Here is an 18,651-nt window from a genome sequence, read left to right as displayed (position 1 = left end):
AATAGTGAGGAGGTTCTCCACAGAAACGTGGAGACATGCCAGATTAACAGCCAAACACTTTAAAAGATGGAGTATTCATCTGATGACTGGCAAAGAAATACCTCCTCCCTCACTGTTTCAAACATGAGGTAAACAACCATCGTATGTAACTGGTTCACTGTTCACATAGTTAAGATACCAGTAGCATCCCTGCTGCCACCTGTTTTTTACCATACCCTGTGTACATACTGGACTATTCGGTGATGGTCCCATTGTGATGTCTTTATTAATCCAGAAGTTTGGCTGTTTTCTTCCCCCTTCTAAAACCTGGTAGAAATGCTGTAGGTTTTCATTTCCTCACTGGTTGCCCGGGATGCGGCCAGTGGGTAGGGTTTCCTTCACTGGGCAGGAGCCGCAGAGGCTCCGCAGCCGTCTGGGCAGTGCAGACCATTACCTTTTTGAAAAGTCAATTAGCGCCGTAATTCATGAGCCAGTGGGTGCAGCATTAGGTTCTGATGGAGAGTAGGGAAGGAAAGAGATTCCCGTACCAGCTTTGTAAGGACTTGTGTAACAATAAATCCCTTGTTAATTACACACCTGCTGAATTGCAATTAAACATGCTTAACTCTTTGGCGTCTGGATGTGATCCACATAGGAATTCCCACCTCACATATGAGGTGATGTAGTGATGTACGAGGCTGTGTCAGCAACAGATGTTGAGAGAGTTTATTCTAGGATAAGTCAGAAACAGATATAGACTGACAAGTAGTTCTGAAGCCCTAATATCTGGGACTGCAGGGTAATGGCACTTCTACTCACCCTTTTTCCTCCTTATATAAAGGCACAGTGGTGGCCTGGGGGCCAGAAGGGGGTCACAGAATTGGCAACCACAGCAGGTTTTCTCTGGCTGAAACTCACTGATGAAAGAACCGTAATGTGTATTATACACATTACATCATTCCTGGTTCTTCCTAACTGAGCTCTTCAAGTTACAATCTAAATCCTATTGTTGCACCTATATTTCTTCCTTTCTGTCCAGGAAAAAGTTGCAAACTTCTTCCTTTAAGTGAGCCTTTCTGAGGCTACCCAAAACATTTAGCCCATAAACAATATACGGTTTTCACATCACTGCATTGTGTTCCTTAACAGGAGCAATTTTACTGTTCAATTTTAGGGGATTTTTCAAAGTTGTGGTAAGAAAAATATCTGCCAACTTTCTTCCTCTGTATCACAGCGGTGAGGCATTATCAACTCAATTATTTGCTGTCACTGCAAACCCTTGCCTGCACTGCAAAATGACTTGTGAATGAAGATGCAAAATACAGTGTCGTCATTATAGTATAACTAAATATCAATCAGAGTCTTATTAGCAAGGCATGATCTTTGATGTAAGCAAAAAACCTTCAGCGGCAGCAAAGATGATGATGCTCCTGCTGTTGCACAACTGTTTGATGAAGTAAGGAACAGATTTTGCAAAATTTTGACATCTGGGGGACTAGAAGTGCATTTTTCCTACATTTGTAGCAGTAGTGTGAAAATAGGTAATCCAGCATGTTTCAAGGAAAATTCATGAAGAATGTACCCAAAAAACCTGAGACTGCAGCTCATTAAAATGTACTGAAACATAATTTTTTGACAGAGACGAGTAGAACATTTGTAAGACCTGACATTTTTGTCTTTTCTTTTGGCATGCAAATATATTTGCATTTTAGAAAAAAGCCCAGAGAAAGGAGACGGAGAGGGTGTAGGTAATTAAATTTTAATTTCGGTTTTAAAGATCTTTCTCTAATTAGCTTTAAAAGTCAGTGTCTAAGTAAATTGAGTTTCAAGGTGCAATCATCTTTTTCCTCCTGGATCTCAGTATTTAAAAGTAAAAAGAAAGAACAGTAGAGAAAGAGAAGGAAGATTGTTATTTTAAAGGCCTTTCAAGATAAGGATTTAACATTACCTCATTACTAAAATATAACTGTGGCAGGTTGATGTTTTCTTATTTCTGAATTTCAAAGTCATTGAGCAGTCATGGTTGGGAAAATGGAAAACTTAGGTTCTATTAAAAGAAACTGAAAATGCTACTAAGAAGATAAGGACTTTTCTTCTTTCTTTTGCTTTATAATAAGACTTTTTTTGGTGGCTTGGTTGCATTCTTTTCACTGCTGTCCATTTTTCCAGAGATGATCTTACTTTTCTATGAGTCATTTTTGACCATAAGGATGCTAATATAGTGTATTGTATTTCTTAAAGGTATGCTCGCATGCAATAGGTTTTTGTTTGTACGTTTTACACAGCCAAGCGTAGTTTCTCTACATTCATATGATGGTTAGAGACATACGCACACCTGTCAGATTTTGCAGGCTGGGTGTAAGAGTCCCACGACCTGCGTCATTCATCTGCCAGACCACGTTGTGCATTTTTAGTGCCATGGTATAGCCTCTGCCTCGCTCCTGATATGGCTGCCTGCCAGATCTCTAACTGCATGGTATGAAGTGGTATGAAGAAAACAGAATAATTGTGATTTGTCATGATTTTAATGCGCGAATGCTTATAAATGTGCCATTTTAAAGCTAAAGAAATAAGAAAGCAGAGAACAATATTTGATAACATTGAAAATATGTCTGTGAGGAAGTACATAAGTTGTTGTTTTAGATGAACAGCTAGAAGAATAACTGAAAACAGTTGGGTTTGTACATGAAGTAGTTATAAATATCTGGAATTGTGTGAAGTTAACAATGATTTTTTTTTCTCTATAAGAAGAGTGGCAGTCTTGTTACTTAACCAAGAGTTCTGAATGTAGAGAAATTCATTTTAGAAGTTGATGTTATTAAGCATAAACATATTTTCAAGTAGAGAAATGCTAATTATCTAAACTATGTAATCTTAAGCTTTCTTGTAATTTTGAAAGGGAGAGCCGTGACCACTAGGTAGTTGGCATTTGTAGGTGAATGATGCACAATTGCTGTAATATCTGCAAATGTTAAAGCATTTGATAGAAATTTAAGCATCTTGGAAATTCCAAGTTAATGTGAACATGAACACTTTCAGCATGGTTTGAAAATCAGCGTAGAAATCTTAAAAGTTGGAGGCAGTCTTAGTCTAGAGATTGTTGTCCAGTAGGGTGTCATGAGGATTCCTGTTAGTTTCAGTTTTATTTAACATCTTTAAATTTGGGAGAAGCAGTGCTGTAAATAGTATGTTAATTAAATTTACAGATGTTGAAAAGGTAGGAAAAGAGAATAATACAAGTGGAGGAAAGATAAATAACTCAATAGAGAAGTGGTACACATACTAGAAAAATATAATTTAGTTCACTCTGAATAAATAGAAGCTAACATAAGAATATCGATCTAAACTGAACATATATGTTAATTAACAAGACAAAGATGCTCAAGTGAAGCTATAGAAAAAGTTTTAGGATTTCTGTGGATCTTCTGGATTGATACCATGACAATAAAAAACCCAAATGTAATTATTGTTGACTATGTATTAGTGTCAAAGTTCAAAAAAAGACAGGGAGGATACTCCTTGTAAGACAGCACTGAGGGTATTTCATAAGAGAAATACACTATTTTGGGTGTCTTCTGAACAAGTTAAGACCAGAATAGTATTTAAGACCAGAATAGTATTTACAAAAATGAACAGCAATAGAGAATTAAGAGAGGCAGAGGTGAAGTTAAGTGCTGCATAGCACTGTTTAGGGGAGAAATGCTATAATTGTCTGTGACACATGGAAGGAAAAGATAGTTTTGTAAGTGAAGGGGAGATAACTAGTAACGGGCAGATAAACTTGGAGAAAATAATACAAATTTAGGAAAAAAAAATTCTGAAGATTTTGACCAAGTAAAGAGTATTCACTTTGGGAAATGCTGCAAATTCTTTTATTAAATAATCATTACTTAAAAGTGGAATGGATTCTAGGGGAGAGAAAAAAATACTGGTCTGGGCCATGAAGAGAGAGTTGGTGGTGTATATATATATCGTCGTCTTTGCTGTTACATCCAAAAGTATGTTTCTGAAAAGATGGGCAACTGGTACGTAGCCTTGCAGTGCTACTGTTCCGCATCCCTCCCAGCAGCCATCCCCGTATAGCATGCCTCAGTTTGCTTCTGCAGGACAGATGATGCAGTTGTCTGGGGAGTAGTTCCTCACCTCTTGGAACTGCTTTTGGTTTTAATATTTTTTTTTTTTTTCCTTTTCTGATTCAAGATGCCTACAGTTGATTTGTGCTGTTTTGTTAATCTTGTAGAGAAGTGCTGGCTTATGTTAGCTGCTGCTAGGGTTTAATGGACTTTGTGGATAAGTTCACAATCAGCTGGTTTTTGTCTCCAAATGTTTTTCTTCTATCTGTAGTCCAGTTTACAGCAGTGTCAGTGGTCTTTGGAAGTTACCATTGTCTTGTCTCTAGAGGTTTGCAAGAATGAAAGTTGAACCAATCTGGGGATTTGAGCTATCAAAGGTCATAAGGGATGTTTGACTCTCACTGTGTCCAGCTGAGTGGAACAAGGAGCTGAACTGAACCTACTGAAATTGGAACCAGAGCTTGGGGAGCTGTGCTGGAGTGTGAAACTCAAGGCTAATCTAAATACTTTAAAAGAGGTATTTCAGTTAAATATAGACAAAGTCTTAACTTGTAGTTTTAAGTACTTCAAGCTGAAAGAAGCAGTCCTGCTTTCCTGAGCCCCAGGATGACCCTGATTCATCCTTTCTCTTGGACTCTAGATGAGGATTTGAGCTGTATGATGAGCTGGATGGGCAACACAGGCAGTAAAACCACTGAGTCTCTATCTCCCATCCCCAGACTGGTATACAACACACCCTGATGTACATATGTATCTATGGGCTCACTTTCAGGAACCTGAACAGCTTCCTTGTTGAAAAGTACTCTTTCCCACAGAGTTTTTTGAATGTATGGAATCATCATTTTCCCAGAGAAGACTCTAGAGTGTGGAGAGACAAAAAAAAGTCCTGTTCAGGTCTACTCATCAGTCATGGGCCTGATAGTCTATGTGAGGTGGCCAGAAATGACCATAAGATCATTTTTCATTTCCGTGCCTTAAATTCACTGCATGCCAAATTGTGCAAGCTGCCAATGGCACTGAAGAGCTGAAACATCACTTCAAATCTTCACAGAGTAAAATTATGTTGGCTATGCTATATAAATATAAATATATATATATATATATATATATATGTATATTTCTAGTCATGTCTCCAAGCTGACATCTGAGAGGAAATTTGTATGGGAAGGTATATATTAGCTCTGCTCTGAGAGACCACCATCCTTTGTGCTGAATGCTGGCATGCAGGACGATGTGTTCAGCGTTATGGATGAAATTTGCCAGATCCTCAAATGCTTTTGCTCATGAGCACATTTGAAAATCAGAGAAGGTGATGACCCTTTTAAAATAAAAATGGAATTGCTGGCAGGAAGGGAAGGTACAACTCTGTGTTCTTAACATTTAAAGATGGTTATAAAATGTCTATTGGCTGGTTTTATAATTTATAGTGAAACTGCTGTTGCTTTTAATAAAGTGAGTCTTCCAGTCAGAATTTCATGATTATGAATGTGAACATTTTGTTATTCAGCTTGGATTTATTCTACAAATAACCATTTTCTAGCAGAACTGTGGCTATGTACATAACTTAATGGGATTCTCTGTCACACATAATTCTTTCTGAAGTTACAGTGTTGGACTTGTGGTTGAATACTTCAAGTCCTTGAATGTGGCTCAAGAACTGTGTTAGTGGTAACTTTCATGAATTTTAATTTAATTTTTCCTTAATTCTGAGACTTTTAAAACTTCCTGTAATTCATTATTAGATTTACTGTTTCAAGTGCTTATTTAAAAGGCACCTTAGCTGCAGAAGCAAATCAATATTTACAGTGCATTAGTGCCACAGAGTATTTGAAGCCTTGTGATTAGAGTTCATTGCTGTTTTATCCACTCTTCAAAGAAACCACAGACTTCAAACGGTATCAGCCATCATCCTGGAATCAGTGACATTGCATCGGTCCCATGCGTACTTCATCTTGTGGTTTAATTATTAAGTTCCCTTACTTTGATTTTCCTTTTAATATTTCAAAGTATATCCTCTTCAAATCTATAAATTCAAGTAAACCAGAAGATTGTAACCAACAATGTATTGCTAGAAAAATCTGTTCAATATATTCTTTTATGTTGTTTTAATGGAGAGTATCAAAACTGAATTAGAATGGTCTCTCGGAAGAGAGTTGGGGAGAGGAATGCAGGAGATTATATTTACAATTTGTGGTTAACATAGCATGAATAAAATTTAATTCTCGGGTTAATACCTGGAGTGATATTGACCATTGCTAAGCAGTATACGCTAGAGCTAGCTCTATGTGCTTGTCCCATTCCGGGGGGTTGGGGGGTGGGAATTACCATATGTTTAAATTTCTAGTGTAACTGGGAAATACATAGATCCAACACACCTGAATTATTGTCTTTTATAATTCACTTTATTGTGAAGTTTGGTTACTAATACAAATGACTTTTCCTTATGTATGGAACCATTTTCATAAGGAGAGACTAGAGCTGATCACGTTGTATCTTTACATGGACAGAATACCTTTTTTTTTTTTTTTTTTAAATTTGGAGAAGTGTTCAAGAAATGTCTGAAAATATCTCAATAACTAACCTTACTAAAATGAAACAGGTCATATTAAAGGTGGCTCATCAGTGAAGAGATTTTGTAGAGAGAGTTCTCATGTTAATGTTTACTCTGGAGCATCTTAATATTTGGGAATTCTGTTGCATAATTCCTGTACTGTGAAAAGTGTCTGCTACTTGCCATGGTGCAAACCATCAGGATTTCGCTACAAAGCAAAAGGCAAGACAGTGATAATTTCTCGCTCCTCTCCAGAACTGCTGACTTGCATTCTGGTTTCTTCCTTTATTCTTTGTTGGCAATTTGGCTTCTCTTCTTACAGAAGTTCACCCAAATGAACTTTTGTTTTGTCACGCAATTTGAAGAAAAAGTGTAAAAATACAAGAACATTTTGCTATCACTGTGCTTATATATAGATGTATGAGCATAAGGAGCAAGTGAACTCATGTTTGAAAATTGTAATTCTCTGTTGTAGGGTGGGTAGCTAAGGCAAACAGGATAATATGCATGGGCTGCTGCTTGGAACAAATATAGATTGGTATTTTTCTTAAGTGGCACTACATACTATAGAGCCACTTTCTTGGTCAGGCTAATCTAATAAATGAGAGTATATGTTCAGGGCCATGCCAGCAGCACAGGCACCGCTGTTAATGGGTCACTTCATTACATGTTGTGGGGCTGTTGCTGGGTCTGCAGCTGTGCCACCTTTGTTACTGAGATCTCTTGTGATTTGATAGTATGCTTTTATTATGTTTGCCATCTAGGGGGAAATGAGAGGCTTTACCTTCAGCTGCTTCGTGAAACTTGAAGTGGTTGAAGACAAGGCAATCAAAGAAAAACCCTTTATTGTGAATTTATGAGTATATACTGAGTAATCAAAATTGAAGTAGCATTGACTCAGACCATAAATACTTTTCTGCATAATTGAAGTTATCTTTCCTGAAATATTATTTTAATTACTTCTAGTTCCATTATACATAAATATATGTGTATATGCATATGTATGTGTATAAATATGTGTACACATATTTATAAAAGAAAACATTTTATTTGCTGGAAATTAACTCTTAGGAATATCTTTGTTAGGAAAATAAAAAAAAAAAAAGAATTTTCAGAGGAAAGAGAAATAGTCCAACAATTGTTGGGAAAAAACCTGAATTAATTCTTTGTTATTCTTTTTGACCAGAATGAACATGAAATAAAGTGGTTTGGTGTTTGGTTGTGTAACACTTGTGCATATCTCAGCAGCACGAGTCCTAGTTGATAAAAAAAAAAAAATTCTCACGTATTTTCTTTGTGTGGTATGACTTACTGTGTTTCTCAGTGTCTTTATAATGCCATGCAAAATAAGATTCTTTATTTTAATATTATTATACATAGGATTAACATAAAAATATTGCAAAGCTTAAGACCAGTCATTTAACAAATTCCTGTCATTGTGTTTTCCTGCTAGTATTGCAAGACATGCACCTTCAGCTTCTTTGGGAACTGTTTCATCAAAGCATTAAGACATAGTCCTGGTTTTCATTCTCAGCTTTTGCCCAGCATGCCTTTCTGCTGCTTACGTGCCATAGCTTTCACCTTTTCCTTTTCCACTTTGCATTCAAGGTTTCCAGTGCAGCAGTAAAGAGAAATACAACTGATAAATCACGTCCCCTCCGTTCTGACGCTGAGTGGGAGAGTGCTAAGAGGTCGCATATACAGGCAATGAAACTTCTGTTTGGGCAAGAAGACTATAGATGTGTGGATATTTGTTGTAGGATAATAAATGAAATAGGAAAAAATTAAGTTGTATTTCAAGAGAAACTAACTTTAGTGTGCCATCAAAGTTTCCAGAATGGGTTTGACCTCTACATATATATTAAAAAAACCCCACCCTGTCTCTTTCCAATCAGTCTACCTGCCTGCTGCATCGTTTATTACTAATGAAATATTTTTGTCCTGACAGTCATGCCAGCTGGAAGGCTAAGGGAATCAGGGTAAATCAGCACAGATCTTGTTTCAGCTGTCAGGAAGAGGCAAAGGAGGAATGCAGAATAGAAAACAGTGACTTCCATAAGTTTTCAGAAAGAAATGGAGAGTATATTTTAGAAGGTGAGGAGACTGCCTTTTGCTGCAGCGAGGCTGGCGTGCAGCTTCTTGCAAGCATGTTGTGTTCACAGTGCCCATGCTGCAGCTGTGGCAGTGGGGTAGGAGACATGTCATCCTAGTCCACCCCTTACTTTGTCACCAGGCTGTTGGATTTGGGCCTTTGGCTACTTGCTTTTTAAAATACCTGTAAGTCACCTTAGCCTCTTAGTTGTTCAAGCTTATGCTGGTTTTTTATTTTACACAACTGACAGATAGTAGTGATGCTGTTCGTATTTGTAAAGCCAACGAGCTGTGCTAGGTTCAAAGAGTTTGGTTTCACCCTCATTTTCTCCTTGTGTGGCCAAGCGGCAAGGCTATGGTTTTGAGGAAACAGACCTTGTCCTTGAGGAGCTATGCTGAGGTCAATTACTCCTTACTCTGTGAAACTACATTTGGTCAAAACCAACCATCCAGAGCTTGAAAAAACATTTTTCCTATGTGAAAAACGTTTTAAATCTGGGCAGTGTTTATTTACTGTCTGTTTTATTCTTCAGATATGCCTCTTCATGTCCGACGTAGTAGTGACCCTGCACTGATTGGCCTCTCAACCTCTGTAAGTGACACAAATTTTTCGTCAGAAGAGCCTTCACGGAAGAACCCTACAAGGTGGTCCACAACAGCAGGCTTTCTCAAGCAGAACACGCCTGGCATACCGAGTGCTCATGAAAGAAAGGTATATTTCTTTCCCCCTCTTTATCCAATAAATGACAAATGTGCGTGAATCTTGAATTGTTGTTTTGTCCTTCTCTTACCCGCTCCTGATTTAAACTTGTGTTTTCTGATGTTGTCCACCAAACCCCATCATCATCAGAGGAGTGTTTGAGTTGCATGCATATCCTGCCCTTCAGAGACTCTTGGTGATACGCACAGCAGGGGCTCTAAAAAACTTGATTTTTGCCATTAACTGTAGTTGAAGCTCTGATTACTCATTACTTTGCAAAGCAGGGCCTAAATGCTGTCATGCGTTTTCTTTGAATGCAAATAGGCTGTGTCTATAGTGATTTTTACTGATCTCCATAGAAGTCTTAATGTCAATGAATAATCTGCATGCCCACAGCTGGTCTGGTCTGTCTTTCTGACACAGCATTGCTAGTTTTTACTTTCTGAGCCATTAGTCAAGTAATACAAAATACAAATTGCAAATGCTGTCATTGACAGATGACATGCTCATTGATAACATTCTTAAAACGAAAACAGTGAAATGTAGAGTGAATATTTTTTCCTTCATTTTTTCAATATGATTTCAGTATCTCTACATGAATTGCATTATTAGCTAGAGAAGTCAGCAGGAAGCTCTCTTCTCAGTGCATTATTGAAAAAAAAATTGGAGGAAATATTCCTTTTCATGCAGCCCCCGACGTTGCCCATAATTGTGATGGTAACTTGCAGACAAACTCAAAAGGAAGAACATACATATATTTTCCAATAGAAGCGAGTAATTTTTAAATAAAGTTGCACTTTGAGTTACCATTCTGACTGCACAGCACAAAATCCTTTTGGAAAATATGCAGCTTGTTATTATAGCTATTTTTTTTCTCTTTGTTATTATTAATTCTGAGTAGTATAAATGCAAACTAAGACTCTGCAGCCAGGGCTCCCACACTCCAAATAAAGAAGTCTTCACATGCTGCTAATGAACTGAACTATCTTCAGTGGGCTTTTGCTTATTTCAAAAACACCTATAAAAGCACAGTGCTTATAGGTGTTGAGGTCCACATTCTTACAGAGGTGTCAGTTTAACATGGTATTGTTAGGTCTCTGCTTGATCGGGATTTCAGGTAGGTGATGGTATATTTTCTGTCACTTGTACTGGTGTGGCGCAGAAGTGCATGTTGATTTGAAAAATGTCTTTTATACTATTCTGATTTGGAGAAGAAAAATTATAATCTAATACATTTGAAGTGTTAACATTTTAGTTAATTTTTCTGAAATTATAATGAGAACTGCAGTTCATTACTCCACAGCATAGATATGGAGGGCCATACATAGCATAATCAGATTTCTTTGGGTGTCTGAAGTTAGAAGAAATTGGAGACAATTGAACAGCAGCTAACCTTTCACACTAGTCGTCTTGCATCATTAGTTGTTCAGCATGTACTTTTAATTTTTGTAAAAATATTTCATGTCTACTGGAGCATGGTGACCAAACTGGAAAGGAATGCATGTGATCTCAGATAGTGATGGTAAGCAAGGCACAAGAGAACATTAAATCAAGAAGATTGGAAAGAACTAACGTAGGTTAGTTAGTACAGTAGACACTGATAATTTCTATTACCTTTTTTGCACATTGTATACGTTGATCCTTTGAATAGAGCAGATCACTGAGTGCACTATTTTTACTGCATCTTATCTATTAAACAACTGGAATTTAATAATTGCTTGTGCAACGTGTTAGACTGTTTTTTTTCCTGTTTTCAGCATCTTAAATTCTTCATGTGAGTCAAGATATGTTAGTGAATCCCATTTCTCTTAGGAATGGATATTAAGAATTCTCCTTTCCTTTCCCAGTATTAGTAACAATTTCATTTGTAGTATTATTCTAAAAGGTGCATTTTTTAAGTCTCTGTCACCAATCACTTACCAAAGTACTAACACTGAATTTTTACAAATGTATTTTGGTTATTTGAACTATAACAAGTCCTCACTACTTTTCTTATGTTAGGTTGTTTTCTTCAGCTACTCAGATAACAAAAAGAGATGGCTGTGCTTTGTTCCAGACTGTTTCATTGATTATAGATGACACAGACATTTCAAGCAAAGCAATGAGAACAATCTTAATTTTCTGCTCAGTGCATTGGGCTTGAGCACCCATATATCTTTTGTGGGCGGTTGGCACTACGTAATGTTTTCACTGCAGTTCTCTCTCTTGACAGCACAAGAACATATGTTCTTGGGCTGAGATTTGCAGCACAGTTGTAGATTAGCAACTTTGCCCCAGCAGTATCTTGCAGAAACAAGAAAAGCGTTCCTGGGAAAGTTGCCAAAAGCTTCATCCACCTACTGACTCTAAGAAGTGACATTACTTTCAGCCCGTCACCTCTAAAGAGAAATAATTGACAGGTAGAAATCCTGTCCAATTTTTGGAGGAATTAGCAGAGGGAAACTGCATGTATCTGGCAGAAGGGATTTATTTTTCGGGGGCAAGCGAGAGAAGACTCCTTATTGGTGTTTGTTTCGTTTGGGGTAAGAAGAATTTGGAATGACAGGAAAATGGGCAGATGCCCAAGTTGAGATGAAATGAAGGGGTGGGAGTGCTGCCATGCACTGAAGGCTGTGAGGAGCCAGGACATATGCCAGTAGTTCTGGGCAAATAGAAAGGGAAAGGGCACTGGGGAAGAGGAAAAATGTGGGATGTTTGAAGGATCCTCTTGAAGAAACTGTAGTGCTACCTGTAGTTATTAGGGTAGATGAAGCAGGACATCAGGCTCTCCTGTGTCCTTAGGGAAAGATGAGAATGACCAGAGAGGGACAGAGTTTGGTTTGGAGGGGCCTGCGTAGGTCCTGCAAAGATTTGAATGTGTGTTGAACTTGAGATGGATTTCTACTACAGTAAGTAGGATGTTTTGGTATAAAACCCTTGCACTAAACTGGACATGCTCTCTCATCCATTTTTCATATCATCTCTTTATAAAGAAACATATTTTTTGTCAGGATATTATAATACACTCTGTGTTTCCTTAGAATTGGGATCTCGATCGTTTCTGGTTTCTGTGTTGTTCACCTGTAAGAGCAACTTGAAACCAGATGTTCTGTGTCCAAAAGTACTTATTTATTTAAAGAATTATTATTATTGATTATTTACGAGTTATTGTAGTGTTGGTAACTGTACTCAGCTAGGAAATTCCTGATCTCATCCTTCTGTATCCTTCCCATGAGTGGTCTCAACCAAATGATTAGGTCTCCTCATCTGTGCAAGTATTCACAAAATTGGCTCATGATTATCAGCAGCTTTAGTAGGTAAATTCACTTACCCGGATTTTTTTTAAATGGAATATTAAAATCACTTTCAGATACTTTTTTGTGTGTGAGAGACATATCTGTATTACCTACTGACTCACGGCTTGACTTAATCCTGTCTTTTGCTTCCTTGAGCCATTCTAATGAAACAAGAAGAAATCTTTTAGTAAAAATATCTTCTCAAAGGCCTGCAGTAATACCTGATTTGCAAGCTGTAATTTTGTTTGAATTGTGTTGAACTGTACGGCTGAACAGATTGTATGCAGCTGAAGCATATCATGTGTGCTTTCTTCCACTGCAGCAAAATGTTTTTTGATATTGTTGTTTTCTGAGTAACTGTTAATTTGAATCACATTCTTAATAATTCAGTACCAAAGCCTATTGGCTTAACTACCTGCCCTTCATAGATGTGAGCAGCATTAATGAAAGTCACATTTCTTTTCCCTTAGATGTTTGTGTTAATGTATTGGAAGAATATAAATGCAACAACCAGATATGTTGCATCTTATAACAACTGTGAATTAATTATCCCATATATTTTCAGTATGGTTTTTAAAATTTGCATCTCCATTTGTGGTGAGGAATTGCATATCATTACAAATTAGTTATTTGTTTTGATCCTGCTTCTCTGAAAGGCGCAAGGCTTATCTAGTTAACCTGCCTTGCTTAATGCAGGGGTATACCATGGCTAACTGGCTTATGAAAAATTTCCCACTGTGACTTTTCTGAATTTGATTCATATATTGTTGCATCAGAGATAACAGCATTGGTACAGCAGAAAGAAGTGAGAAGGAGAGCTCAAGAGAGAGCAATGAGAGAGAAAAATGATTGTGCATGGGCTTCTGTGCCTCTCTCGCTCCTGGGTTCACCCACCTGGAGCAAAGCAAATGGCATGCAACGTGCTCTGCGGGGTGGATCAGCAACAGCAAACATGTAGCTGAGTGTACTTGGCATATCATTTTTTTTTTTCTTCTCTTTTTTCCTTTGCCATTTACTCAGCAGCCAGGTTTTTTTGCTTGTTTGTTTTCAAATGGGTTTGCCCATATATGTATTTTGAGGTTGAAAATAGCCATGCCTTGTAGGAATAATTATTTTTAGGATGTGCTTTCCTCCTGCTTGGAAACCTAATCTTTTGGGGCTCTGTAAACTGCAGAGGAAGAATTTGAAACTGTATGGGAGTGATCTAAGTCTAATCTAGTGTCAAATCCATTACCTGTAAAGCATTGTGTTTCATCTCTTCTTGGAGGTATTTTTGCTGTTCCTGTGGGTTGACACTGATGAGTACAAATTTTCAGATTGTTGGATTGTAGGTTTTTTATTTATGTGAAAGATGCAATGCTTTCTAATCCTTTGTAAACAATAAAAAAATTATTTCTCTAATGAAGTATGTCTAGATAGGAGAAAACCATGCATGCATTATACGAACAGCTTCAACACTAATGGTATGTCAGTGTCAAAATCAGATTTAAAGTGAAAATCAGTTTCATTTAGCTTTGAGTCTTTTTAAACACAGCTTAGTGAAATTTGCTTTATCACTGTCACCAAAGACATGGTATTTCAACAGATTTTAACTATAATGCAGAGGATTGAAGAGCCCTGAATTAGAACTGTGTGTGTTAGTGTCATTTTATAGCCAGGGAGTGTGAATTGCAGAGTGTAAATTGATTAAATTGACTAGGGAAGACTGTGGACTAAAAGACTGGGCATCATTCTGGGAACAAGAGACTGAAGTGTTGCTGAGGCTTCTTGGGAACCTTTGTCTCTGGTTTGTACTCCTGCAGAAGGGAGGTAGTGTGTACCAGATGAACAGTGTTGGTAAAGTGCTGTAATACAACAGAATTAGCTGAGGAGAAGTACAGGGTAAATGCAAAGAGCCTGGCATCTCTGTCATGATAGGTTTAAACCCCCATGTAATGAATGCATCTTTCTGCTTTCAAAATAAAAATGCAATGGTTTAAACAGAAGCTCTGAAGGATTCAATGGCCATGAACATTTCTTCATCCAGGTTTATTTGAGCAGGGCTTTTCCCTTTTCAGTGAGACAGTCGCGTCTTGTCATTTCAGATGTGATTTCACATAGACTGAAAGTAAGGGAGAATGAGAGTGAGTTATCCACAGATGATGAAAAAGAGTATTTTAATGCAGAAAATGTTGTTGTAGGAGAGAGATTAATGGAAATTCAGAAAGCAAGTTATATGTATGAGTTTTCTTTCTTTGTGATAGTAACTCGTTGCTGGCAGCTTGTCATGTGATGATGAAATGGAGGAATCGTACCCAAACAGGGTGCAATATAAAATAAACATAGTATGTGTTATTTTTGTCCTGGGTAATGTGTAAAATTCATGACTTCCACAGAATCACGGAACAGCTAAGGTTGGAAGGTACCTCTGGAGATCATCTAGTTTTTGACCTTTCTGGTCAAAGCAGGGTCAGCTTGAGCAGGTTACTCAGGTCTGTGTCCAGTTGGGTTTTCAGTATATGCATCTCCAAGGATGGAGGCTGCACCACCTCTCTGGGCAACCTCTTCCAGTGTTCGATCACCCTTATAGTAAGAAAGTTCTTTCTTATGTTTTGATAGAATAACTTGTATTTCTTTATGTGCCCATTGCCTCTTGTGCATTCGCTGGATACCACGAAGAGGAGTCTGGCTTTCTTTAGCAGAGCAGCTAATGATATTTTAGTGCAATAACAAATAAAATCTCTATGAAGAAACTCAAAATTCCTGACTTCCAAAATGTGAAAACAAATATAGTATTTATCATCATCAGCAGGCTGGGAATGAGAGACACAAAGTGAAAAATCCTTGCCTAGTGCACAGAGAGGTAACAGCCAACCAATATGCATCACTTGATGCTGTGCTGTTCTGTTTGCTGAGTACTGTGTACACGGACAGGATTCAACTGTTTGCATCCAAAAGTCAGTCATGATCAGGTGTGTTAAGAAGCAGGAAAAAAGCCAACAACAAACCCCAACAAATCCAAAGTGAAGGTGTGATTTTCTCCATCTCTGTTGTTTTACCTGGTTTTTCTCTGAGTCATCCATTTGTGGAAGCCCATCTATCAAATTTCCTCTCTGTCCCCCAAAAGAGACAGATTATTAGTGCAAGATACTAGAGAGATCTGAGAGCTGGTGAGTTTTTTTCCACTTCTGCTCTGAGGCTGAGCAAGTCTGTTGATCACTCTCAATCTTTGTTCTTCATCAATAGCATAGGAAGAATGTGTATTGTTCTCCCAGTGCTGTGCTATCCCGTCTCTCTCTCTGTGTGATGGGTGAACAATGTCTGGTCCATAGGTGAGGGGACATGGTACTGCATCACGAGCTGGGAGTGCCAAGGAGGGTCTGGATGAGAGAGTCCCTTAATGGTGATGAAGGAGTGGTGGAACGTGCACAGGTTGTTTGTCTTTTCACTTCAGTAAATGCAGTGTACAGCTCCTTTCTCTCAGACACAATGAAAGCTATACTGAAAACAGAAAGCTCTCAAGTACATTGTATAATCGAAGTTGTAAAGAATGGCTGACTTTTTGTCTGCCATTCATCTAAGGGAACGTGTACTTTGCAAATTCCCATTTTTAAATGTTCATCTGTATTTCTTGTAATTTTTTATGTTCTTGCAGCTCTCCCTGGGTTTAAGGGTAAAAAACTCTGGGCCTGAAAGAGTAGGTTGATAAAAGATTGAATAAGTTTTTGGGGGAAAAAAAAAACCCAACAAAGAAAAGTTAGATGTTCAGATTTAGTGATTTTATTTTTTTAAAGTTTAGACATACACATACATTTTCATTGGCAGTAGTTGGATCTGGGTTTTGACCTGCTTTCGTCTATTTAGTTGTAACCCACAGCCATGCATTTACAGTATACACTTGTGGTTCAAGAGTTTCTGCAGATTCATGTATTTGTCTGTCTTGTTTTCATATTATCAAAGTTGTGTAGTGGTGTAAAGCAGGTTTGGATTTTGGCTGAATGTGTAGCTAGCAAGAAAAAGAAGTTTAAAGTACAGTCCAGGTTGCGGGCTGTGCTTCCCTACTTCCCTACAGTGTTCTGATATGAGCCTGCACAGCTTAAACAGTGATTATTTCAGCCTTTTTTGCTGTATTTGTTGTATTTTTAAATGTACTTTTGTCATCTTGCAATGAATACTAATCACACGAGAAGACAAGGAAAGACAAGCAGGGAAAGTAGTCTCAGAATAAAATTCAGACCCATACGTGGAACTAATCTGTACAAAGGAGTACTATGGCTGGGGAGGAGATGGTAAGCTTTAATTAGTGGGGAAATTCAGCTCCAGTAAATACAGGATTTCAAACCAGGAACGCCTAGTCACCTTCTGGGCTTATTCCTGTTATGACTAAATTTGGGGCTGAAACAGATGTCACTTAGCCTGGTTTTGTTTCACAGCCTGGCAGAAAGGGGATGATCATTCTGTGCTACTACCCAGTTTTATTGTCTCTTTATAAATGAGCTCTTCAGCTCCTGTATACAGATGTCCAACTTGAGAGCATTGCCTGCTGATCACATGAAGTAAAAGAAATCTGGACAAAAGGTAAAACCATAAGATGGAGAATGATGGGAAGCTGTTCAGTGTGAGAAAGGTCTGTGAGACTGCAAGGAGCCGAAGGTGACAATGCTGCTGTAAACTCAGATAAAAGAGAAACATGCTGCTGCAGGCCACCTGTCTGCTACCTATTGGGGCCTTACCCTGCAGACCGCAGGAGGGATTCTGGCCAAGGTCTGAAATGAATTTGCAGGTTGGACGAGGCGACGGATGCTTTACTGGGAGCCTTGCGGAGTCCCCTGTCTATATTGTTAAATACAGAGGAGGGTGGTGGTGTGGGTGAGGGCTGGCAGAGGGGAGGAGTGGCTGGCTGGCAGCATGCGAAGGCACAGCAGCTTGCCATGGGTTTGGGGAATTGCCTTTGTGCTTCTGACCTTAAATCACCGCTCTTCTCCACGCTTGTCAATGTAATGAAGAAAGAGGGGAAAAAAAAGTTTAGTTAGGCTGAGAAGACAGAACGGTTACCACATCCCCCATCCTCCTTTCTTTGTTTCAGGACTGCAGATGCAAGTTTCTAAACATAAAAACAGCCAGTTGCACCATTTTAGAGGTATGGCCACCTGAAAGCATCTATCTGACACTTAAAAGGTTACTGCTGGTGGTTTATAAGATATTCTTCATTTCAAGATCTAAATATAAGATCCTTGTGAAGTTTCCTGTACCCCATTGTTTCCTGTTCCTTAGCTCCACAAATAAATTTAATGTTAACATTAAATTTGTTAAATCCTACCTTCAGAGCATACTTTTGAAATACTACCATATGTTATTTGGGTTGTTTTGCATTATCTCTTGTGAGGTTTTATTGTGAGGTTAATAAGTAAAGAGTGAATGGAAGCAGCAGCTTCTTTCCTGTCCCTCAATCTGAGAAATAACAGTATACACTGCCTGGTAATTTCTGGCTTTGCATGTGTACATGCAGAGATCATGACATTTTTGATTTTTCCATTGTAAACGAGAGATCAACAGAATGTTTTGGATAGGCAGTCTCATGTTTTTTAGTTTACTCTTAAATTAGCCCATATTCTTTGACACTAAATATTTACATATAACACTGCATGCACAGAAAACTGTCCGTTCATCATGGCCCCTAGTTACTGCTTTTTTTTTAAGGTCAGGCCTTGCTTGTCAATCAAAGGATGACATGGAATATATGAATTGGAATTGGACAGCTCTGGAAATTTCTGAGTGTAAGGTGATAGAACTTAAGCAGAACACTGGCTTTTCAATTGCCTTTTTCCTCGTTGGCATTTAATGAGTCAATGCATAATACATTAATTGCATTCACAGAGCGACAGAGAGGGTCATTTCTGAAGATGAGCCTTTCTGAAAACATCAGAATGACTACAGAGTGGTCATTCTTCTCATCTATTTTCATCATAAATAGGGCATGCAGGTTCTTTATTAGCCTACAAG

At 38.1% G+C, this 18,651-nt stretch overlaps 1 protein-coding gene across 18 annotated transcripts in view; it reads left to right on the top strand.

Annotated features, from left to right (window-relative positions):
* The window catches only part of PARD3 (par-3 family cell polarity regulator), a 461,106-nt gene that overhangs the window by 177,308 nt on the left and 265,147 nt on the right, over positions 1-18,651 (top strand). For all 18 annotated transcript variants that reach the window (XR_003922618.1, XM_041122444.1, XM_030008342.2 and 15 more), the window contains exon 4: positions 9,228-9,406. Coding sequence is in view for 17 of the 18 variants with exons in the window: in XM_041122444.1 (XP_040978378.1) it covers positions 9,228-9,406 (179 nt within the window). In the remaining variant the exon portion in view is untranslated. The remainder of the gene's footprint in view (positions 1-9,227; positions 9,407-18,651) is intronic.

This window comes from Aquila chrysaetos, chromosome 3, assembly GCF_900496995.4.
Source record: "Aquila chrysaetos chrysaetos chromosome 3, bAquChr1.4, whole genome shotgun sequence".
NCBI lineage: Eukaryota > Metazoa > Chordata > Aves > Accipitriformes > Accipitridae > Aquila > Aquila chrysaetos.
The sequence above is the reverse complement of the archived record's forward strand: the minus strand, read 5'-3'. Positions and strand labels throughout refer to the sequence as shown.